Consider the following 26,241-nt stretch of genomic DNA (forward strand, 5'->3'; position numbering starts at 1 on the left):
CTGTATTCTGATCTGAAACAATAATGGGACCAAAGGGATTTCCAATGGGCCTTTAGCTACTTACTAAACCTCTATAGCTTCTTTGAGTTTCCTTTCGTGTGGCATTTTCCCAGCTATTTTCCTAATAACGGAAAATCCATCCATTCTCTGTCAGTCCGTTCCACAGCCTCAGTCCCAACCAAAATCCTGGCCCGTCATTTGGTAGAACTTGAGGTTGAAGGGTCTATAGAAGTCTCTGAGCCTGAGCAGCACCTCCGGGGGGATGTGTGGATGGGGGCGGCCTTTGGACTTGCCGAGGCAGCGTGGACGACTGCTCCCCTCTGGCTTCTTCAGGCAAGGGAAGCCCTTGGTCTCATTGAAGTAGAAGTGCTTGTCAGTGATGACCCGCTTCAGGCCCAGGAAGTCCTGCACGCGACCGATCTCTCCAGCTGGGTCGGTCACCAGCCGCTCGCCACTGACAAAAAGCAGACTGGAGAGCGGGAAGTACTGTAACCAGTTCTCTAGGTGCTTGGCATAGATTCCGATGCGCACAGCACTCCAGGAGGTGTCCACCAGGCCTCTGGTGGAGTTTCTGAATGCCAGGTTCTGGAAGGTGGGCAACCCCAGGTTTTTAGACAGAGTTTGTGTGTAGTCAGACACTGCCCTGGTCACAGGGTCACGCACCACCACTATCAGTTTGGTGTCACGGCTCATGTCGAAGACCCGACGTGGGGCCTCCTTAGTGACAAAGTAGCTGGGTGTCTTTTCCATGGTCACCTGTCCGTCCAGTGTCCGAGGCATCAGATTTCTGACATAAAGAGAGGAAAAGCATAGGTTTACAATCAGATTTTCATATATGTTTGAAGCTCTGTGGCTCTGTGGTGGGTTTTATAGATGGGATGATATCATTCATATATCTGCCACATTCTGCAGGTCATTAGCAAAAAACTGTGTGGTTATACTTCATTATTAGAGAAAGCTGTTCATAACTTTGAAAGCAATAAATATCTGAATGATTTTAACTTCTTGAGATTCACAGAAAAATGAAGCAAGCCTTTAGAGTATATTAATGCGATATACAGTATGTGTCAAATTACACGAGGGTCGGGAAAATAGTGATGGAGTGGAACTCAGCAAAGAGCTACTGACAAAGTCCTCAAAGCCATTTCAAGCAGCACTTCTTGAAAATGTCCTCCCTTATTTCCATGTTTGTGGTAGGAAGCAAATGCTTCATAAGCGGCGGAGCTTTCTGCACCATGTTTCAGCTGAGGGGTCTCACAATGCCAGGACTTGGAGGTGGTTCAGAGAGATATGGCAGAAACGCAGTTTTTCCCCTCATCAGACGAATACGCCTTGTGGTGCACAAGTACACATGGTTTAGTGCTTTGCTGTTGGGATTACGGGCTTCCTTCAGCTTTCTTCTTTGATCTGGAGAAGAACAGCTGTCCCAAAAGCTCTTTCATAATCTCTTTTGTAAATGGTCTGATGCATCCTGTTCCTGCGCAATCTTTTATATTACCAGGGCTGTTGTTCCCATTATCTAAAAATATACTTTTATTATGTAGTAAGTAGGTGGCACTTCCTCAGGAGCTTTGAGTGAGGTTTGTGGACATCAGAGACATCATCGACATTATGAGGCAAGTGATATATTCTAAAGTCTGCTTTTACTGTGTCATGTTGGACATTGGAAAAAATTATAAGAGTTCCAGTGTATGAATGATGAATGATAATCAGCCAAAACATGCATCTTTTTCTCTTTAAAGTACTATATAGAAAGGAAGTTATTAACGTTTTAAAACCTGAGTCCAGAACTGTAATATTCCATTAAAAAAAATAAAGCTTGGTGTGCCTGATGCCTCCAAACTTTGAGACTTGGATTTGAATATGCTAGTTTTGGCGATTGCTAAACCCCATTAAAAGCCTAATCTAAATTGTGCTGTTTTCATTATTTCCTCAATATGCTATTTTTCTAATACAAAAGAACATGTGGTCAAAACCACAGACCACAGCCTCAAAATATTTATCTGCAGATGTAAAATGTTTGTGAAATTTTAAAAGCAAGCGCTTGGTCTTAAAATCAGGGAACACTTTCAAAATGCCATATGTTCTGTTTAGTCAACTTGAACATATTTATAATAGTGCAACGTATTTAAAACAATTATGATTTCTAAAAGTGTTCATTTTTAAAACAAAGTCCAGTGATATTGGCTCTTAGACTCATTGTGCAAATATGACAGTTGTATAATGGCCCTTATGCAAACACATATTCCTTTCACTACTGAAAAATCTTGTAAATGCATCAGAAGGATGGAACAGTAAGAGAGTGGCTGACTACTTTTAGATAAATATTTCTATATTAAAATGAATGAAGAATGACTGCAAACTGTATTTCGAGGGAAGGGACCAAGCATATACTGTAGCATGATGTGTGATCTTCAGCAAATCTCTCAACAAAAGACAAAGTCCTGGACGTGAATTTAATGATGGAACAATGTTCTTTATGAAACCAAAACTCATCAGTCCGAATCAGGAACACATCATCCTTATCTCATCAGTTTCTTTCCATTCTTTTTTTGAATGGACTAAACTCTTTGACTCGACTCAAGGCTGGGCATCATAGAGCTGGGCCCCTGTGGACTGACCAAGGTTTCACAGGGGGTCCGTGCTGTAAAGATGTACATAGCCTACAAATGTACATCAGTTGAGTGGAGACCACAACACGAGGAGCCAAACACTCGTGAACAGGAACATGCAGGACATCACCAAGACAGAGTATCTGCAAACAGGGCCGCAAATTCCACTGGTGTTCAACCTCAGGATTTACGTCAAAGTTTCAGAGTAGTTGATCCACACTGCTGCAATGTCTTGTGGATCGATAGGTTTGAAGCCATAAGGAAAAATATGCTCTTCTTAACTCCAATCTAGAGGTTGCTCAACATGTTGTATTTTACAGAGCAACACTGCCGGTATATGACGTAGTCCTTGGAGGATATTTTTCCCATCACGTTATCCACAAGCAAAAGGTCAACATTAAAGCTAAGATGGTCACAAATTTACAAAACAGGCAAACACTGTCTTTGGGCTGTTCTGGTCAAAGCTTTGCTACGGTAACAGCAGGATTAAAGGTTGAAAGTGGAAATGACCCAGCAATCTGTACGACACCACCATAACAAACACAAAAAGCATTAAGTTTTCTTTTTCTAGATGAAGCAGATACGCAATCCAGCTTTTCAGAAAGTTAATAGCATCCAGTATTTTAATGTAACTACTAATATGTGTGCAACAAGACACTAGACATGATTATTACAAGATACTGTAAAGCCAATCCTTTCAACATGCTGTGGAGTCTGGATTGAAGTTTTATTATGGTACATTCCTTTAGGCAATAATTTCTCAGTCTCTTGGAAAAGAAATCTTCCAGGAGTCAAGACATTTTGGAAGGCAGAGAGTATTGGAGAGAACGTTGCAATTTCTGTGGATTCACCCAAATGAAGGAATGGCACTGTAGTCTTGCCTATTACAACAATTCCTTGTTCCCTAACACAGTAATTCTCAACAATCTTCAAAAAATAACAATGTGAACAACTATTTAGATAACTTTGAGGGCTTGCCACTAATACACTGGTAAATTGCTGTGGGTCTTACGGTGGCCGAGGTTTGAGTCTTGACACCATTCATCTGTGGCAAAAAGGCTCTGGGAGTACAAACTGGAGTATTTCCCCTTGGGTGGCCAAGACAGCCGGGGTTTCCCCCACCTCCTTGCTCAGAGTGACCTTCACAGTGTAGCTAAGGGGAAATGGGTGGAATCCTACTCTGTCCTGTCTTGTCCTGTACTATACTGTCAGTAGGAGAGCCAGTAGTGTAGTGGTTAGAGCTACTGTCTTTGGATCTAAAGGTTGTAGGTTCAATCCCCCCCTCTGGTTGCTCTACCCTAGAGCAAGATGCTTACCCTGAATTGCTGCAACCTTAATACTGTGAATTAATTTGGAGAGAAGTATTGAGTAAATGTAAATCAGGCAGGAAGTATTTTCTTCATACTTATATTGTCCCATGAAACTTGCAATCCTTGGAATGAAAAGAAAAGATCTCACAGTGGAAAGCCTTTGTGTCTCTGTCTGCTCCTCCAGAAATGATAAACTTGGCAATTAGTCATTGGCTAAACTGTGACCAAAAATAGTGAAAAAGTCTAAAATTGCATCTGAAAATTGATAGCTTTTCACCATTTTCCACTCACAGTTTGACCAATGGGCAGTTACTCGGTTCATACGAAGAACGGCTTTCGTTGGCTGTTGTACTATGCAGAATAGTTAACACTCCGCTGGACTAAGTACATGTATGCAACTAAGTGCATGTGTAATTCAAAGCAATCAAGGTAATGGAAGCCACGCTGGGTAGGACGTGCACACTGACACCGTGTTTACATTCTGGAGCGCCGGCCTGTAATCACGGAATAGTCTGGATGATATACAAACCCAGCAAGGAGGCAACTTGCTGCCAAAGGCCAGCTGTGAGGAACAAACACGCGGCATTGGGAGACCTCCTTGGTTCCATCCCAAACACGAGAACAAGACCCACATCGCAGCGATGGTCAACTGTGGTACAAGGCATGCCAGCAGAACTGTTTGTTCTTTATCGGCAGCGCTGGAAGGCTTCTTTTATTGCTTTTCAGGGAGGCCTGCAGTGGGGACTCCTGTTTGGCTGTTTGTTTTAATCGCACTTTGCAAGACACAGTTGTGTTATCGCTGCTCCGTGCTCTATACAGCATGCTGCTTACTCGCCTGAAGTAGGACTGTGGGTGGTCTCTCTTAAAACAGTCTCTTAAAAGGATCCAGGTTGGCATTTCCACTTTAATTTACATACTTGTAAATTCATCAAAAATCTCTTTCCCTGTAATTTATTCCATTTTTACCCTAGCGTTGGTAGGCGTGCCATAGAAGGATAAGAAAACAATAATTAAAGTGAATTTGGTTATGCTAATTCTGGTTTCATTCATTGAAGCATATAAATGTTTAAAGTGACACCCTTTCTCCACCAAGATGTTCATCTTTGCCCTTCAGACCATCTAGACCCTATGTCTCCAGGCCTCCATGACTGAGATCAATATGTCCATCTTGAAGGGGGGACGGAAGGATAATGGAAGGGGTGCACCGGGCTCCTGTCTTTGTACTACGTCTCCCAGCTTGAGTTTCCTTCAAGGGGGGTGTATGTCCCCTTTTTAATTACAGTTAAACACTTTAAACTGTGGTGGGTCTATGAATTTTTAATGATATGACCCTTTCCTTCCTCTGCAGTCTTGTCTTGTTTATTGTTTTAGTATCTCCTTTATTAAAACAGAGAAAATTCCATTCATTAATGGTAAAGCACCATCCTATTTATCCCTTTCCAGCACTGACACGCAATCAATAATAATAACATTTCCTGCAAGCCATTTTGGAAGGAAAAACCACACACACACACACACACTTTCAGAACCGCTTGTCCCTTACGGGGTCACGGAGCCTACCCGGCAACACAGGGCGTAAGGCCAGAGGGGGAAGGGGACACACCCAGGATGGGACGCCAGTCCGCCGCAAGGCACCCCAAGCGGGACTTGAACCCCAGACCCACCGGAGAGCAGAACTGTGGTCCAACCCACTGCGCCACTGCGCCACCGCACCCCCAGGAAAAACCATATTTCAAATAAAATTTTACTGAAAGAAGTTTCAAAACAAAATAGGTAAAACATTTACAATATGGAACTGCTACCTGGCCTTAGGGTTAGTGAGTGAGTGAGTGAGCGAAAGAGCGAGTGAGGGAGTAGGTACATAAAAAAGCATAGCTTGCATCTCAAATGACATGAACCTCCATGAATGTGAGTTATGCTGAGCAGTGAAAGTTAATGGGGGGAGCATGATCTTCCTGTCAGCAAGTCACCACTATATGGTGCCACCTGTCTGTGTATGTTCCCTGTATATGTTTTTTGTTTCCCGTGTCTATCCTGAGTGTGCCCTCTATGTGGGTGGCACAGCGGCACGGTGAATGGATCATGGAAGAGGACGTGGGTTCGATCCCCGCCCAGCCTGTGTGGAGTTTGCATGATCTCCCAGTGTCTGCCTGGGTTTCCTCCGGAAACTCTGGTTTCCTCCCACACTCCAAAGACATCCTGTTCAGGTTCCTCCATAGTGTGTGAGTGATGGAGAGAGTGTGCTCCACTGATGTATGGATTAGTGACCCAGTGTAAGTAGTGTATCTAGCAGTGTAAGTCACCCAGGTGAATAAAGTGTGTGGGCTCATAACACTACATAGAGTTCACTGGAAGACGCTTTAGAAAAAAGCATCTGCTAAATAAATGTATCTTTTGCATGTGCGGTTGTGATATTTTGCTTTGAGAAGCGACACCAGAGCAGTCGTTGCCTGATGAAGCCTGTAAGCACTGCGAGTGGCTCCACTCCATGCCACACATTTCACGTTTAAAATGAATGGATTCCTTCATAAACTGTTCTCGTGAGTCTTCTGAATGATCACACTGCTGCATGCAGTAGGTCCATACAGAACGAGGGATACTCAACTCAGGGAAAAACATACTTCCGCACTTTACAACTACAGGAAAGCGAATGCATTTAGCAAATGCTGTTTTAGCTATCATAGCTAACGCTATGCAATAGCAAATGCTATTTTACAACTAAGTAAAGTATTTGCTGTATTTTAGAAGGAAGGTTGTTCACATGTGCAAGGACATGCGGCATCCCTGTGAGCAAGGGCGCTGCGCACGGTGGGGCCGCCTGTGGGTATGGTAAACATGGTGGCCATTAACCTCAGCCCATTTGAGAGCTAATGGACACCCCACACACCGAGAGGGCCGCCTCAGGCTTTTACAGCTGTTTGTCTGCTGAATGCTGTACTTAATTTCCCCACAGTAGGTTGCAGCTCAGCAGCATGATAGTGTAAATAAAGGGCAGAAGTTTTAATTTACAGACAGCCGCCCTCTCTAAGGAACACACCGTGACGCCCATCAGGCTGACGGATCCGACTACCGCTGAGCTGGCTGCCGCACAGGACGCGTCTGCACGCCACACGAGCTGCAAGCCTAAACGACACGTACCCATAAATGTGTACGTACATGATTTCAACATGCACTTTAATCCTTTCCAATGTATAGAGATTGTAAGACCATACCCGCAAAAAACTGTCTTTTTATTCAGTTCCAGTGTCAGTCATTTAGCGAGAAAAATCCAAAAGCACAAAGTGTTTTGTATTTATTGACTGTAAAACCTTCTTTGGGTTAGGACTCAGAGACTTTTATTTCATCGAACATAAGAGTCAGTTATTAAACAAAATCCTAACATTTTAGGTAAACAAAGATGAGCCTTTTTGGTGTGATCCCTTTTTTCAACCAATCACACACACATTTTCGGAACCGCTTGTCCCATACAGGGTCGCAGGGAACCAGAGCCAACCCGGCAACACAGGGCGTAAGGCCGGAGGGGAAGGGGACACACCCAGGACAGGACACCAGTCCATCACAAGGCACCCCAAGCAGGACTAGAACCTCAGATCTACTGGAGAGCAGGACTGTGGTCCAACTCACTGCGCCACCGCACCCTTCAACCAATCAGTTTCAGGATTTCTGTTACTCTGAAAACTTTTGAGGAAAGTCCTGCTTTTCCCTTTACCTAAAATCTGGCGAGTGTTAAATCAATGAACGGAGGCAGAGCAGGTTCAAGGGTATTTGCCTGTTCTTTTCACGGGTGATTCTCAAGCTGATCATTCAGCACATGGTGCCTTCATCTACACTTTAAAGAGTCCTTTAAAAATGCTAAAAGGACATTCTGAATTACCCAACAAGTGTTTCCTGTATTTCATATATCTCAAAATCAAAATTACAAAAGATATATGGTTTTACTTGGAAAAATCATCCAGGAAGGCAATAAAACTTTGGAATGTTGCAGGCAGCCAAAAACAATATACAAGTTGAGGTGCAAGAAAAAAAAAAAACACTGCTAAGCAGCAGTTAATTCACAACTAAATCACATTTCTATTTAATAAGAAGAGTTAACTGGGAGAGTAACTACATTTTAAATGATTTTGGCATAATAGCTAAAGTTTGTAAATATGAGAAAAGTTTATATCGTTTTATATTTGTTGTTCGCTAACATTTACTCTCTTGCTGTGCTGTAAGATTAAGGAAATAAAAAGGCATGTGTGCTGTTTCGGACTGTACATTTTATGATGGTTTTGTGAAGGTTTTTCCTGCAGTAGCTATACATGTATTCTATGAGTTATAAATAAATTATTTTCATTTCCTTTCTTTCATGATAAGCAATAAGGTCCTGAAAAGTTGAAAGCAGTACTTGAAACATGGGGGAAATTATATGAGCTATTTTATTAACACAGTTCATGAGTCATATCTCAAGAAGTTTTAAGAGGACTATGGAATTTGAACATAAATATATAAAACATACTTGGTAAGGAGTGTATTTTTGGCTATTTTGATGTATCAAACAAAACATATGACAGCACCTGCTTTCCATAGCAATCTCAAAAAAAAAGCCTGATTTTAAAAGTTTGACATGTTAACATTTCACCTTTTATCTGTACATGTGAACCCCAGATTCTTTTCTTTTAGTTTAGTTGGTCCTGCGCATGAAAGGTAAAGCACGGAGGTTCTGAGTTATGGCTTCGTTGTGGTGGAACGATCTCCCCCTTTCACTCAGAACTGCTGAAACTCTGTCCACAGTTAAAAAAGGTCTGAAAACTAATCTCTTCCAGACTTACTTCATCCAAGATCTCTTAAGATCATGTATGGTGTAAATGTTCATGCACCATAACTTTATGATCGTGCCCAGATAAACATTTACGCAGCCGCTACTCCTGTAGTGTATGTAAATGTTTATATGTATCTCAACAAAAAAAAAATTATTAAGAAGGTGATCAGGAATCGTTGATATTCTGAAAGTTTTATGCAGCTACTCATCTGATAAACATTGGTTCGTATGGTGGAAAGAAACTGACCATACTTAAGAATTACACATCTGTAACTATGTCTCCTTCTCCTGATGTAATGCACACATTGTATTTTCTACGAGATGTATGTCACTTTGGAGAGAGGTGTCTGTTAAATGAATAAATGTGTAAAGTGTAAATGTAGTTCTTTTTTATTTGGAAGTTTAAAGTTGCGTAATTAAAGAACTACCAGAATAATGATATTACTTTACTTTTGAATCAGACCATGCAGCTACATTTTACATCCTATAATCATGCAGAAACACATGAACTAAGGACAGAATAATGGGAAACAACTGACTGGACTGGACAAGATTCAGAGGGAGTCCTTTCGAGTTCCTCAAAGCACAATAAAAATCGGTCCCTCGCGTTTCCAGCAAAGCCATATGTGAACTGACTGGAGTTCAGTCTTTCCACCATCAGGGTCCTGCACATCTCTGTGCCATTAACAGCTTGGTGTCATGGTCCAGCCTGGAAAACATATATAGAGGGGGATTGAGTGCATGTGTGGACTTTGGAGAAGTGCCTTTGATTCGATGCTCTGGTGAAAAGAAGGCCTGTCATTACTCAGAGCAAATGAGAGCTCTGCGAGTCTGCGGGAAGCAATCAAAAGGCAGCTGGAAGCAGCAGGCTGCCCATTAAAGGAACCCAAACAACCAGCTTGTCCAGCAGGCTGCCGGAGGGGGGGGGTGTGGGCTACGGCCAGCCAGGCCACCTTGAGCCAGCCTCCCTCGTTCACCCCGTCCCTGTGAGCACAGAGGAAAAGCCTAGATGTGCAAGCCTGGCACGCTGTCGTCATCAACAAGCAAAGGCTTTATTCATCACGGGCATTTCCGAGCTTCCATAATGAACCCTTCTGGGATTATTTTTGGAAAAGCAGTAGAATCTCTGCTGCAAAATAGCAGGAAAAATGACAGCAGGACTGATAATAGAGCACATTCACATTCAATGACCAGCATTTAAAACAAAAATAAGACTGAGAGAGTGAGAGAGATCTTTATGTTGGAGAGTCTGTAATTGCCTCTCAGCTCTATCGGATGGGAAAATCTTCCATGTCTTGCCCCTGACTCAGCAGCCTCGGAGAAACGATGTGGGTTTATCGCTGGGATTCAAAGCACTGTTGTCCACGCCCAGAGATGAACAGACAAGAAGAGGAAGCCCACGGTCACACTGCTGGGGGCTACATCCTCATCAGTCCTCACGGCTGCTACGTTCCCCTGTCAATTTCCTGTCCGTAAATCCAGCCGACCCCAGGAAATATTAAGCACAGCTACGGTTTAATGCAAGAAGTTTCATGAATACCTTAAGAGACATGTGAATGGAAGTGTCATCTACTGCAAAACTTTAAGGTAAAAATAATAAAAAAAAAAATTAAATTTTTTTTGCTATTTAGATTTCTGCAGCTTTAATTTAGGTTTGATAGATTTAACGCTCTTTAACTTAACATATCCAGTAATTTCGGAGGTAGGTAACTAATTAAATAGTTAAATCTATCAAACATTAGCCAAGTATGTCAGTAAAGCAAACTGACTTAGCACATCTTTACACTGACTGACTGTGCCCTTGGGGGCTGTATTTAAAAACTGTTCTTTACTGTTGAGGGGTTTTGGGGATGTGGATGTCTGATATTTACACTTCAAAAAAAATAAACAAAAAACTAATAAAATAAAAATGCACGCATGTTTCTTACATGAAATTGTATAGAATATATTGAGGGAAAAGAGAAATACATCTGGGTATTACTTTCCAAACTAAAATTACCCTTGAATATTATTTTCTAGGGGATATACTATATTGAGGATTGTATTTATTCAAATATCCTTTCATTTTGCCGAGAGAAGATTTGGAAGGTTTTCTTTTGCTTTCTTACGTGGCTAGTAATTAAGTAAGCAAGGGAAGTGTTGTGTGGTTATGGGCTTTTTCAAAAACAGGTCAGTGAACATCTTTGAATCCTGTACTCTGATTGGCACCATAAGGCCACCACCACCCCTCAGCAGTGCACCATTAAGGATGTTGACCGGAAGTGACACCACACCACACCTCCCAATCCACGCAGCAACTCACTGTGTGTGTGTGTGTGTGTGTGTGTGTGTGTGTGTGTGTGAGATAGCAGGAGAAATGTACTGGAAAACTCCTAGGCTTTGACTCAGAATGCAATCCACATCCCAGAAATCACTCTGAAAATTTTTTATGGAATTCTATATTTGATCCTAGAAGGTCAGTACAGGGTTGGAATTGCTGTTGCGTTGTTTTTGAGCCTTTACTAAGTGAATTTTATGAGCGTTGTATGACTTCAGCAGGTGTTCCCAACAAACAGGAAATGGCCATGTCTAGAGAGCCAGGACTGGCTGGTAAAGACAGAGTAAATTACATTTTCTGATGTTTCCCCGGAGTATTGCTGGAGTTCTACAGGGCCAGTTGCTTAAAGACTTAAAGTACTGCAGAGCACAAATTCCTCAGTAAGGCCAAGCCATTTATCACTTTATATAAAAATACAAATTTTAATTCCCAACACATTTAGATAAAATCATTCAGCTGGTTTAAACAGCCACAATTTAACCATTGTGGTTGCTTTTGATTTGACTTAAGATTACAACATGATTTACTGCAACAGATATTGTTTCACTAAGCAATCCAAACATTTGGAAAGAATTACCTAGTTAATTAAAAAGATACGTTTCACTCTTCAGCATTCGGTTATTTTAGTGTGTCCCCATCTAGGTTTATCGGTGACAGGGAGCTGATACTGGAGAATTCCGATTTTATTATACTCAGAAAACAGCAAATTGCTCCAAAAATGGAGCAAGACAAATGAGAAGATGGATAGAGCACGGACTGTGGAGGCCTCAGTCCCTGTTACACTATATTTGACAGCACTGCTGGACCACTGGGATGCGATCATTCCAAACCCGCCAGTAACCACTGTGCTTCCCAGTCTGTCTTTAGGTGCCCGTTTGGCCCCAGAGGTGTCAATGACGGTATATAGACAGTAAGAGGAAGCCTGTGGTGGTGGGACATACTGTACATCTACATACAGTCAGCATCCATCTTGCAGGCGCAATGGGAGCTCAGCATCCTTAACAACTTTCAGCTTCCTACTGTAATCTGAATCTAAATGTAATGTGGCACCTAGCTATAATACTAAATAAAACGTTTTGAAAAATTATTCGGAATGCGATTAGGAACTGTCGATGTTACAATAAAAATTTATGCAGCTACTCGAGTGATGTAGGTTGGTTCATATGGTGGAAAGAAAGTAACTGTACTTTAGAATCATGCTTTGCATCTAAGTCTCTCTTTCTGCGAATGTAACGCACTCATTATATTTTCTATGAGATGCACGTTGTTTGGAGAAAAGTGTCTGCTAAATGAATAAATGTACAAGTGTAAATAATAATAGTAAGTCTTTACATTTACCTGACACTTTTCTCAAAAACAAGATGATTTTTTTGCCAATTTTACTAGTGCAGCTTAGGGTAGGTACAGTACTTAAGGGTACTACAGCAAGACATGGGATGTGAACCAGCAACCTTCAGGTCTAAAGGCAACAACTCTAACCACTATATCACCAGCTACTCTGATGCTTTTATCCAAAGATGCTTAGAGTCTTTTCTATTTGATACACTTGAGTATTTTTATTGCAGGAAGTCCAGGTAAATAAATTACTCAGTGGCGTTATTGCAGTAGAGGGACTCAGAGAAACCACCTTCATGTTTGAAGTCCTTGTCCATAACTGCTCCGCCCCTAAAAGAAAAAAGTAAAACAGTGGAATTCGGCATAACTATGTTTACTTCTTCATCAGACAGTGGAAGGATCATCGATCGTTTGTACCATTTTAGGAATATTGTCACATGAAAATTAATGTAGTCTGATCAATAATCTGCCATGTTGAATATATCTGTTTAAAATGTACTTATTTATAAGTAAGGATGTAATATTCTGTACAGAATACTGACTGTGACTCAGAAATAATACATCTGCTAAGGATTTCCACATACAGTACTGTATAACAGTTTTAGGCAGTTGGTTGGGGAAAAAGGCTGTAAAGTGAGAATGCTTCTGAAAATAATGCTCTTAATTAATAAACATCATACAAAGCTTAGTAACCACCCATCATCAATAACTGTGTGGCATAGTGGGTTTGGCTGGATTCTGCTCTCTGGCAGGTCTGGGGTTCGAGTCCTGCTTGGGGTGCCCTGCAATGGACTGGTGTCCTGTCCTGGGTGTGTCCCCCTCCCTCCAGCCTTGCACCCTGTGTTGCTGAATTAGGCTCTGGTTTGCCATGACCCTGCTTGGGACAAAAAGTCTCAGACTGTGTGTGTACTTTGCTTTTTTTAACAACATACAAAACCCTCACTGTAATACTGTAACTTTTTCCAAAAGGAATGCTTGGAAATCTAGAATGTGATCTTTCCCGTTGACACTAATGCAGAATACATTAAATAACCATCTAAAACAAATATTTTTGTGAAATATCTAAGTGCCTAAGACTTTTGCACAGTACTGTAGATTAAACAGAAGATATTTCTATAATTTAGAAATTGCCTATTCCAGTATTTTTATGCTGGATTCATAAACACACACACACACAGTCTAAAACCGCTTGTCCCGAGTGGGATCGAGGGGAGCCAGAGCCTAAACCGACAACTCAGGGCGAAGGGCTGGAGAGGGAGGGGACACACCCAGGACGGGACGTCAGTCTGCTGCAAGGCACCCCAAGCAGGACTTGAACCCCAGACCCACCAGAGAACGGAACCCAGCCAAACCCGCTGCGCCACCGTGCCCCCCTGCATTAATAAACACTCAGCCAAAAAAACTAAATTTTTTTGAATACCTTTGCATGTCACTTTTGTGCTGTTCTATTGAAAGACCGAATGCTAATTAGAACTTCTTCAGTCATGTTCACTTACACTTTTATTCAGTGCAGCTCTTTGTTGGAGATCAAGCAAGTGGAAACATGGAGTGCCTGCAAAGTTCAAAGGTTAAAAAGACTTTCCTTGAACCTTTTTTCAGCGTCCAAAACATACAAATCCATCTTCTTTGAGCAATGACGACCCAGTCAAAGATTTATTTTGTTAATTGCAATCTAGTAGGAAAAGACAGCTGATGTCAAGGGGTAAAGGTCATCCAATTGATGAGCTGTCTAAATATTGATGACTGAGTTTGTGGATGAGTTTTTCTTCTGATTGAAAGTCATAGCGACCCTGGGCCTTTTATCGAGCCATTCTCAAAATTACATGTACATTTCAGAAGTACATTGCTAATGCAGATTTTACAAAATTATATGCATATGTATTTGTGCATTTCTAAGCAACTCTAATTAATTTATTAAAGTGAATGTATAATTCAATATATGAAATGTATTAAGTTGAAGATTCACATGTTTTGTTTTAGTGCTTTTGTTTTATTTACGCACCATTATATTTTCTTATAATGGGTTCTACAAGTTGTGGTACAGTCACATTACAGGTAGCGTTGCCACCTCACAGCACCTAGACGGTTTGGGTGCAGGTTCAAATCAAGCTCAGTTTGTATTTTTGCATATTTAATGCATAAATTGTACTTTTTTGCATATGTAATGCATACATTTTGCATATGTAATGCATAAATTGTACTTTTGCTGAGATGTACGTCGCTTTGGACAAAAGCGTCTGCTAAATGAATAAATGTAAATGCAAATATTGTCACTGTGTCTCTGTGGATTTCCTCCAGGTGCTCTGGTTTCCTCTCACAGTCCAAAGTCATGTGTTTCTGGTAAACAGGTGACTCTAATTTGCCTGTAGAGTATTTTTTGTGCGTGTCTGGCTATAATGAAATGCTTTTGCCTTATGCTCCTAGGACAGGTTCTGGGCTGCTGCAACTAACTGGGTTCCACAAAAATCAGTGAAGTTGTAACAAATACATGGATGCCAAATAAGGATCAGTAATATTTCTGAAGTACACAACTCAGCATTTCACTTCTGTCATCAGTGGATTTTTTAAGGCAGAAAACTGTGTTAATTTTCACTCCTCTTGTCATTTTTGCAGCCAAAGAGTGTGCTATAAAGCATTTGCATAACTTTCCATCTTATGCTGCACTCTAGACAGATTACGAGTGTTGTGATATTGATGAAAATGGACATTACAGGGTCATTCATCCATCCATCCATCCATCCACCCACCCACCCATCCATCTTAAGGAAGCCCTCCTCCTGTCAGGCCTGCAAAGTTAGAAGGTCTATACTGAGATGCACAGCTACATCAGAGAGGCACATCCCTCCACCCATTATCAATTACAGATTGTGCAATGAAAGGTTACAGCAGTCTGGAGCCTGTGCTTTCAGCACAGAGTTGGAGGCAGGGCACACCGTGGATGGAACGCGAGTCCCTTGCAGGGCAATCACACACTCGATCACTCACACATAGGCACACTAAGGGTAAATCAATCATCAGTTCACCAAAACACACATCTTTAGACAGCAGGAGGAAACCCCTGGTGTACATCAGGGATCATGCAGACTCCACTGAGACGGAGTTGGATTTGAACCCATGTCTGAACCCACAGACCAGGAAATGTGAGTCACCAGCGCCGTGCCACCCGTATAAGAGCAGCACGCTTTTGTCCGAAAAACATATTAAACTGTTTTACTCATTTAAACAGCAGGATCTTTCATTGAAGCAATTCACATTTCAAGGCCGTGTCGCTAACAGCTAAACCATTTTAATAATTAATGTTTAATTTCCCTGTTATTTTCGTGTGTTTTTTTCCCATTACCAAAAAAGGAGTAAGCAAGGTGAGAAGAATGTGCATAAGAAGCATTCCGGTGATACAATTTCAGGTGATGAGCACAAAGGAAAAACTTTAAGACTTCAAGAAAAGCTTGATGTTATACATGAAGGAACATGTGATATCATTTTCTGGAAGTGGACTAAAGGACTCAGCATTACGCTCAAGATATCTTCACTTTTTTCAAAGGTAGGTCCTATACTTTAGCATTTCTTTGTTAATTATGAATTTTACATCTTTTAAACTGTGCAAACATTATTAGGATTGTTATTAAAATATTTTATGCTTTGGAGACCAATTTAGGTTTTCACCGGTGTTATCCAAACCCTATTCCTCCCACAAGCCTTGTTATTTTTATTGCACAATTTTCCATAACGCAAGTTTTACAGGAACACATCTACGGTATTATAGCAGAAAATACTGTTTATTTTGAAATTAATTAACAGCTTAGAAATATATTCATAAGCATACTCGGGTTTTTTCCACCAAAATGAGACATTTTAGCATTTTTTTAATGCATCGCAGAGTGTCTCTCTTAGCAGGACTCAACAGCAGCGAAAAAAAGACTGACACTTTTGGATGGATACTTCCTGACCCTCCACTTTGGTCTGACTGTCTGCTTTCAGGAGGGGGGTGCGGTGGTGCAGTAGCGCAGTGGGTTGGCCTGCACTCCGGTGGGTCTGGGGTTCGAGTCCCGGTTGGGGTGCCTTGCGACGGACTGGCGTCCCGTCCTGGGTGTGTCCCCTACCCCTCTAGCCTTATGCCCTGTGTTACCGGGTAGGCTCCGTGACCCCGTATGGGACAAGTGGTTCTGAAAGTGTGTGTGTGTGTCTGCCTGCCTGCTTTCAGGAATAGAGTTCTTCTGGAACAGTCAACGGCAAAACTTATTAATGTCAAAATAAGGAAAATTAAACCCCTGACATTAGTGTCCAACAGCAGACTGTAATTAATTAGATCCCATCTCTTTAGGGTCTTAGCAACCACACCATGTATTATTATTCATCACTACTCCAAAGTCTCTCTTGTCACAATATCCTTATCATATTTACATTTTCAAAAATATTCATAGCAAAAGGGTTTTTCAGGCACCTCTCGGGCAGTTCTAGTTATAGCTCTCGTCTCTGTTTCGTGACGTTGAAAGAAAAGAAGAAACGAGATTTTATGAAGTAGGTTTTATTACAACCCTCCGCCCGCAGTCACATAACTCTCCCTACTCCCCTTTTCTTTTAAATGTTTTCTGTTTTATGTTCTTTTGTAACTGGAACGACCGCATAATTTATGATTTCAACTGGTCAGTTTTTTTTTTTTTTTCCTTTTTTAATCTTTTCGGCCATTAATGTCACAAACATAAAAATGTCACAAAGTAAGAAAACCTCACCAAAACAACCCCATGATGGAGTTATGAAAAATGTGAACTCAGTCTGGTTCAACAAGCAACTTTGTGCCCAAGTCAGTTAAATGACTGCGCTATGAAGGACGGAGGTTTTGCTGTTATAGTGACACTGTGTTCCCGTATAACAAGAGATCATAAAATGACATCTTGATCCTATTGAGACCAATGGCCTTTTTTCAGCAAATTCCCATGCAAACGACCTAAAATAAATCGAATACTAAGAATCTTGGAGAGTGGAGACATGGCAAAGATTATCATGATTAACAGACATGCCTCAAGGAGGAATTCAGGCTTTTGCTGTATAAAGACATTGCAGTCGGGTGCCTCTGTGCTCCGTCTACTGGAAATGGTGGGTGGACTTGTGGAGCTGGTTACTCAGTGTTGGGCACAACCCTAAACCACACACACACACACACACACACACACACACACACACACACACACACAAACACACACACACTTACTGATTCATGGGGTGAAAACGGCACGCGCAGACAAAAAAACGTTTCTCCCTCACCAGTGATTTAGAACTCACAATAAGTCCTCACTATCTTATATCATTATTATATTGACCCCAGAAGCAATCAAACTGTTCTCATCAATGACTTCTCATCTTACACTCTTTACAATGCAGTAACTAAAAAATGTAGACTGGGAACAGATCATTGAAATGCTTTTATACTGCCAAATTAATCCATGTCTGCTTCAGATACCGCTGTTATATGAGACAGTCATCTTCACAGTCATAACCATAGTCATCTTGGGCTTGACATAGTGTTATTGAACATGTATCTATATGAACAAAAATGAACTGATCCAACAACAGTTAGTACTTTGTGGCTCTTTTAAAACCAACCAGTTGTTCCTGCAAAAGAAGCAGCACTAAGATTTGGGATTTCGGTCCCTGCTGTCCTTTTGCACCTGTTTAAGGAGCTGTGGACAGAAATAGTGGAAAGTTCTTGGCCCCACACTGGCTCCATTGCCCCTTCCAAAAGCACACGGGGGTGCAGGGATACAAGCAGTCAAGATCCTACTGGAGCCCACCCTTCTCCTCGGAGGTTAATGGACAAGAACAAGTGTTGTGGAGCTTTAGACCTTGCCCCAAGAGCACCGTGTGGGCTTGTATGAGCACCGTGTGTGTTCACAGCCCCAGAGTGAGCAGTAAACTACGAAAAACACCTCTTTTCATACTGTGGTCTTCACATCTTTGGGCTTCTCATATGCCTGAGGTTTTGTTTGCCACACTTAGTAAGATAATATGTATTTAAAATAATATACAGTCAAAAGATGACAGAAAGAAAGAGTAAAAATTAACTGGGATTACAGGATATTACAGTAAATCATGATTTATTGCTTTCTATTGACTCATACATGTTTTGACTGAACCTACAGGCAATACGGTACGTTTTCATAGTAATCAGGAATAAGTAAAATTACCCAGCTGTATAAATGGGTAAATGCTGTAACTGTAAGCACCTTAACATTGTCAGTTGCTTTGGAGAACAGTGTCAGCTAAATGAATAAATGTAAATGTAAATTAATTGTTACGGTTTAAGCAAGGGATCAAATTTCGTTATTTTTCATTATTTCACAATATATACGTCCAGTCAACTGACCAATGGCAGAAGTAAATAGCTGTGAACAGTTACAGTTCCTTCACTTCCGACCATAACACTGTACACAAATTTGTCAGCAGTTCGAATCGGCTGTTTTGGCATCAAAATACAAACCCATGACCTGTTGGTACCTATCATTTGATTTAATTGCTAACGAAATACGGAAAAAATAAAGGAGAAATAACTGCACATGCATCATATTTGCAATTTAAAAGGAAACAAAATGTTGAAGTACAAATATCAGAACCTCTTTTTGGATGATTAAAAACATACACTTATAGGTAAGGCTGCCAAACAGAATATTATTTCCAGGCAAACAGTAAGCTGCATAGACCCCAGCTCCAAGTTTGTTGGGAAGTCACCAAGTTTATTAAACATCCTTCAGACTTCAATACATGTTATGTTGGTGATAATAACTGGTACCCTAAAACCATGACCAATTATGAGAAACCTAATTTTTACTTTTGGAATTGGAAATATCAGTCAAAAAAACAACAGACAGGGCAAAGCTGGTAAAATAGTGGTTAGTGCTGCTGCCTTTGGACCTGAAGGTTGGTGGTTTGATTCCCACCTCTGGCTGGAGTGCCCTTAAGCAACATATTAACCCGGAGTTGCACTGGTAAAAATTACTCAGCTATGTAAATAGTTACAAAAACACTAAGTTGCTTAGGAGAAAAATGTCAGATAACTGCACTCCAAAGGATTTATTTAGATAAAGGACTAAGTTTTAAGGATTGATTTAGATAAAGAACACACACACATTGTCTGAAACCGCTTGTCCCAAGCGGGGTTGCACGGAGCTGGAACCGGAGCCTGAACCTAGCCCAGCAGCACAGGGCGCAGGGGTGGAGGGGGAGGGGACACACCCAGGACGGGAGGCCAGTCCGTTGCAAGGCACCCCAAGGAGGACTCGAACCCCAGACCCACCAGAGAGCAGGACCCGGTCAAACCCACCACGCCCCCCCCCCAGATAAAGAACATTAAATACAAATAATTCTTGTATGCGTAGATGTCTGGGAACAGCTAATTACTAAACTGTCACTCAGTATGAAATCAGGCTGCACTTTACACATAAAATTAGCATTTTTTACTTTTTTTACTCTTGCTGAAAAGATGTTGCTGAAACCGGTGGACAAGTCTGATTACTTGAAATAACACCTTAGCAGATACCAGTTGTGTTGTACTTGGAGTATTTTTTTTCTGCTCCTGTGTACCATTACTTTGAAAAATGACTAGAAGCAAATGACCATTTTTTATTACCAAACCACTAGGTAGTGTTATAGTTAACAGTGGTTAAGGCTTGTAACCTGAAGCCTGCTGCAGTACCTCCCCGGAAAGGTACTCCACCCAAATTAACTAAGATTCGAATGGGTATAACTGTCACTTTGGGCAAAACATCAGTTCAGCAGTGTCATTAAATGAATAACAATAAACTGCAAAGTGTAGAATATGACAGTCTGCTGTCCTCCAGCATAAATCAATAAGCGGTAGAAAATTGCTGGTCTTTCCTCCCCTTTCCAGCACTTTGGTGGCACTTTAATGTCAGGTGTCGGTTTCTCACACCTGGGTGCGCTCAGGCTTGCGATCCCTCATCAGGTGGAACCGCTGGAAGGCGGCGGACAGGCGTGGACTAGCCGGCTGCTCGGCACCACGTGGGAGCACCTGCCAAGTTAACGTGGACTAATGGCACGTTTTGTGTCTGCTCTAAGAAAGATCTCTGTATCACGGAAGGCCGCCGTCGCCCCAGTCAGCTCGTCTACATCTTTGTCTCGTTAGACAGCCGCATGGGAGGGCTGGCAGTCCAGCTCTGTCTGTGTCTTCCCGCTACAGTGCTGCACAAGCAATTTTCCAATTTGTACCAAGCAATGCCTCTTAGAAGCCAGGTCCGCCACAGGCATTTCCAGACAAACACTTAATCTCTGCTTCCCATGTGCTGCCAGAGAAAGCACGCACACACGCGCATGCACGCGCGGGCACATACGTCAGATACAGGAGGGACCCTTGCGGAACAAAAAATAAGTGGAAAAGTGCTTTCATGCATCTCCTTATTGTTTTTCAGACGGACGCCGTCGAAAAAAAGAAGGAGGAAAGAGAAAAATATTCTAATGTAGCTGCGAATGTTTATGTTTGAGACACAAGCACTAGGGGCTCCAGTGAAATTTGAGGGACACCCCCACTGTGGGGTGCTCTAGAATCTTCCACTTATGCTCTCTACAGAACTCAGTCCAGGCCTTAGCAATAAAGTCATCGCGATTTAAAGAGCCCAATATTTTATTCAAGTGAAAATACTATTTTGTAGGCGGATGAAATTGATGACAATTTAATTCCTTTCAAAAACATTGTTCAGTGTTAAATGGTTAGTATAGCTACAGTTTTTAGGACAAATATTTTACTACCCACTAGACCAGTTTCATTAAGACGTATTGCACCGAGATCGCCGATGTCCAGCCTTGATTGTGCTTCAGCGACGGTGCTGGCTGGACGGGACAGTCTTCGGTGGCCCAGTCCTGCTCCAGTATCGCCTTAAATACCATGCTGATTAAATCCCTGCTATTGCAATGTCACGCCCACAGTGACAAAGCAGCAGGGTCTTAATACGGAACTCCTATCAATATCTCCCATCACATGGAATAAACACCCGAGTGTCACTGCCAAGGCACAGCTTCCTTAGTGTTGACGAACCACATCCTCACTTTGGCTTTACAAAAGCACAATTTTCTGTTGCACCGAGGAAAATCTATGAGCCAGAACAAAGTGTTAAATTGCTGCTGTTAATAGCCCAGAGGCTCCGTGTGACTGTGGCAGCTCACAGTAGTGCCAACAGCTTCGGCTTCGCAGTGACTCATTAGAGCATGATTTCGTGTACTGCCTCCTCGCCTCAAGAGCAAGTAATGTCCAAATTTAAAAACACGACCACGCTTCTATAATGTTCTTTCTCCAATCTCACGTACCTTGTCCCATAATGATGTATGGCTTGTGGTTATAGATGTTTGGATTAAAATGTAAAAATTTTCATGTACTCACTACTCTATATGATGGTCAGTATCTGAGCAAAGTTTCTGACATTGATAAATAGTAAAAAGAGAAAAAAAAAAAAAAAACTGAATATGACGCTTCACTTGATAATTAAGTTTTTTCGTCATTTTCTCTCCGGAAGGTCGGACAGGGCAGCCTTACAGTGCAAAGGAGAAAACACAAATTATTCAATAAAAAATCCTGGTGAATTATGAAATGATAGCATCAGCAGAGGACTGGCAATGGCATTTGCATTTACTTTGCGCCTGACTGATGAGTGTAGCTGGGAGGGCCGGCATATCCTTGACAGATTCTAACTGTCTACTGGCAACTAAAAGAGAACGAGGATCGTGGCTTCATTATTCACTTTCATCAGATCATCACCTTGGTGATGTGCCTCTCCTGTGCTTCATGCTTTAAATAGCGGGGAGATTAATCATGACTCTTCCACTGCCATGCCAACAGTGAAGCCCCCTGTTCTTATTCCACTTATCTTTAGGTGTTAATCACATCAAACGGTCATGATTGATGATCCCATACACTTTCCGGAGCCAGGAAATCATCCTCACAGTTATCGGTTTTTCATAATAATCAGGTAATAACCTTAATTACTCTAAAATTAAACTTATAGAACAGTTCCAGTCTTACACTGCTACAACTGCCTTGCATGAGATTCGATCTAAAATCAAGAAGCCATACTGAGTCGGTTACAATTGTAAGAGTGAGAACGTCATTTTCCGACATGAAGTTTTCATTCATTTCAGTCATGTTTAAATCATAAAGGATATAACAAAGAGTGTATGTGACCCATTTGATATAGCAAACTGCCAATATAGTGCTATCGTTCTGAGTTATGGGGAACATTAGATCGTGGCAATCCTATGGTGCAAGGAAGACTGATATTAGCCCCGCTGGGGAACACAGTGCCACTTCTCCAAGGTGACCGTCAGGTCAATAAACAGCATTTTATTGGCAAGGGACTGACTATCCTGCCAATGGGTGCGTCTCTAAGCCACGGTGTCTATTGACAGGTCATATTAATGACTGAAGGGCTGACAAGGTAGAACGCAGCTTTGGAGAATGATCAATTGCACAGCACCCCCCTCCTGCCCCCCCACACAAAATCATGTCCCTCCAGCCTTCAATCTCATATGCAAACATCCACTAAGCTTTTAGTCTCTTAGGATATGACTTCTGACAGAGTTTCAATACTTAATAAACTCAAACTGGGCTTCTGGATACCTGCACTTCACAATGACCCCTTTTTCAGCCATTACAGTCCTCCCTTTAAGGGCTGGACATTGGCCTCAGACTCTACTACAACTTTACTACTTTTAGATGTGCATACATTAATATACCAGAAGGTGATGCTTTCTGATTACACACACACACACACACACACACACTTTCTGAACCGCTTGTCCCATACGGGGTCACAGGGAACCAGAGCCTACCCGGCAACTCAGGGCATAAGGCCGGAGGGGGAGGGGACACACCCAGGACAGGACACCAGTCCGTCGCAAGGCACCCCAAGTGGGACTTGAACCCCAGACCCACTGGAGAGCAGGACCCGGTCCAACCCACTGCGCCACTGCGCCACCACACCCCCCGCCTGATTATATACATGAAAGCTTATTTGATATAGCGAGCAAAAATAAACACTGGAGGACACTATATAACAGGAAAACATGAAACAATGAGGACAACACGGGATTTACTTCTTTATCATATGAAAATTATCAAAAAAGTTCAACGACCTCACTGCTGTTACAATAATAATATAAAAAGAAGAATGGAACATAGCCAATAGGGGAATTGATTGAGGTCTTCCGAAAAGACATTTCCCGGCCGCGCTGCGTTTCCAAACTTCGAGAAGGAAACTAAAAGGGGATGAGCTCCGCTCCGAAACCTTTTTAAGTGTAGAAATAGTCGGTCGTGCAAGCGAGCGCAAAGTGCGGCTCGTCCTCTTCACCCGGGAGCCTCAAACTCGCCGCTTGCGCCCCCTGCAGGAGCATCAAGTAAAATGCGTTCGAACCTCGCACCCTGTTGTGGATCTTCGTCCGCTCTACAACCCACGTCGCGCGCAAAGAGTTGCGTAAACACTTTCCTGACATCCAGCTGAAATCAGAAAACCGTACGTGTTAGGTAGTGTGCTTCGGTGTGACCCACCAGTGACCAGAGCCGCTACGTGCACTTGCATGGATGGTGGTGTAGATCAGCGCGCCAACAACTGAGTCCACGTGAAAAAGAGGGGAAGTGAAGAACAACTCAGAAATGTGAGCGCTAGTAATATCGGACATCATGTATGTTTCTAGTTGCATCCCTTGCAGAAGGAGATGAGCCGATACCTCCAGCACTGGTAGAATAACTGTTCCTCCAGCGCCGCCCCAACAGCAGTGAAACTGACGACGCCGACAAAATATTAATGCTTGCAATATACTATAACTAGCACAAGCACGAGTGCCGCTAATAACAACAACAACAACAATAATAATAATAAGAAGAAGAAGAAGAAGAAGAAATGCAAATGTAAAAAAAAAAAAAAATGTTTGACTAGTAGTAACTAAGTTTTGCAGGGAGCTGAGAGAGAGAGGGGGGAAAAAAAGGCGCAGGACAAACGAAGCGCCGACCCACCGGTACCACTCGAGCCCCCTGTCGTAGAAGCGGTCGAAGAAGTGCGGCTCGGCGCCCACGGCGCGCACGTCCGGGTGGATCCGCAGGAACTCGAGCAGCGCGCGCGTGCCGCCCTTCCTCACGCCGATGATGATCGCCTGCGGCAGCCGCTTGGTGCCGAAGCTGCTGAACACGGATATACCGGCCCCGGTGTGGAGCCGCGGGTCCGAGTCGGCTGGAGAAGTTCCGTTCCGCGCGGTGTGGGCGTGGGAGCGGTCCTGAGGAGGGGAGCCGGCGAACCCCGGCGGCGCATCGTACCTGTGGCTGTGCGCCACCGGCGGAGGGCGGTGGACAAACAGCGGCGCCGGCCCCACCGAGTCGCAGTATCCCGTGAGACAGTAGAATAAATAGGTGCAAATAATGATCATGGTAAAAAAGACGGACACTTTGGAGTGGGTCTTGAGGTGTCCCAAGTTGAGCCTGCTCCTGCATACGCTACATCCCATGAGTCGCCGTGCTGCTCACTGCCTCTCTCCGCTCTCATGCCTCACGATCATACCTGCTGCGCTCGCGCCCGCGCCCGAAAGTCACTTCAAAAGGCGCCGCGGCAACAGCGTGGCATCCTCGCGGCGGCGCGGCGCGCGCCGTGCACTGGCCAGGACATCCGTGTTGTTATGTTACCGCCTTCTCAAAACCATCAACTCAACTCCGTCGCTCATGTTTCACAGTAATCCTTTCGCCGGCCCCCAGAAGTTCTCGAGTCGTTCGTCTGGCTACCGATGTTTCGGGAAAACTTGTCCCGCCCCGACAGGTGGAGGGAAATCGGGAAATTGTGCGGTACGACGGCCGATTTCTCGGTGCTGCGTCCCTCTCTCGGGGTCTCTCCGTCTCTCCGTCTCTCCCAAGGCCAGTGGCGATCTCCAGAAGCCACATTTCCACGCGCCCTTCCCTCCCAATTTCGAGTCCACGCCCCGCTCCCGAAACGCGCGCACCCATTCGGCCGCTTCGCCCTGCGCTCCGCGCTGCGCGTATTTTTAGCGCGTTTAACGCGAAAACCTCCTACGGTTCATACACTTAAATTCCAACGCGCTGGGGATGTGAACTTTCTTCAACAGATTTCAGTTTTTTTTTTTCAGTTTTTGTTACTTCTATCAATTCTCCACCCGAAAAGCGCGCACACTTGTATTCGAAAACAATTTCAACACGCTTATGGCTGTTTATATAAAATACAATATATACAATATAGGACATCATGTGTAGTACCCGCGTTTAGGACCGCTCTTGTACGCAGTTCTTTCACATCTTGTAGCGACTTTCATGATGTGTGAACCTCGGGTGGTTTTCTCTCCCACGTGTTTATTTAAACCAGCTCTTGTAAGAATTCCTCTAAAAGTGTTCTCAATACACAAGAGCAACGGTCCTGAGATGGTAAAGCTGCGAGAGGTCCGATGGGAAATTTCCCCAAAATTAAATCTGTGCTCTGCTCTGATCAGCCGTGTGAGCCATTCTAACTGCGTTCTGCGAATTTATAATTATTTACACAAATATTTGGAGAATAGACTTGTCCACACAAAGATTACTGAAGGCGGTAGAACACTGGAAAAAAACATGCACTAAAAATATAGGTTCAAAAAATGTAAATGTTTGATTTTGAAACAAGGATTTAAAAAACTCTTAAGATGACTTAAGGACCGAAACATTTAAATTTCAAAAAAATATGCTTTTCCTTTCCACATCCAAACCTTGATTAGTTAAGTATTGTGGTAAAGTGGTACAGTAAGGTATCAGGACTCCCTATAGCTGCTAAACATTTTATTATTCTATCTGATGTCAAAGAAATTACAGAAACATTTGTGCCAACAGTGTTCGTGTTCTTT

The 26,241-nt window shown here is 42.6% G+C and overlaps 1 protein-coding gene across 1 annotated transcript; it reads right to left on the bottom strand.

The window, feature by feature from the left end:
• On the bottom strand, nucleotides 1–25,546 carry LOC108939844 (heparan sulfate glucosamine 3-O-sulfotransferase 6-like). Its single transcript, XM_029246836.1, has 2 exons — nucleotides 24,386–25,546; nucleotides 1–787 (listed from the first exon to the last, which is right to left on the bottom strand). The coding sequence occupies exons 1-2, from the start codon at nucleotides 24,868–24,870 to the stop codon at nucleotides 169–171; spliced, it is 1,104 nt and encodes a 367-aa protein (XP_029102669.1). The 5' UTR covers nucleotides 24,871–25,546; the 3' UTR covers nucleotides 1–168.
• Nucleotides 25,547–26,241: the final 695 nt, after the last annotated feature.

This window comes from Scleropages formosus, chromosome 20 (assembly GCF_900964775.1).
Source record: "Scleropages formosus chromosome 20, fSclFor1.1, whole genome shotgun sequence".
In the NCBI taxonomy this organism is placed as follows: domain Eukaryota; kingdom Metazoa; phylum Chordata; class Actinopteri; order Osteoglossiformes; family Osteoglossidae; genus Scleropages; species Scleropages formosus.

What these genes read in the sequence shown, in the direction of transcription:
- LOC108939844 (XM_029246836.1), bottom strand. Translation starts at nt 24,870, where the DNA reads ATGGGATGTAGCGTATGCAGGAGCAGGCTCAACTTGGGACACCTCAAG. An exon ending in AGGGGGCTCGAGTGGTACCG is followed by an intron (nt 788 to 24,385) that starts GTGGGTCGGCGC and finishes TCTTTATGTCAG; the next exon opens with AAATCTGATGCCTCGGACAC.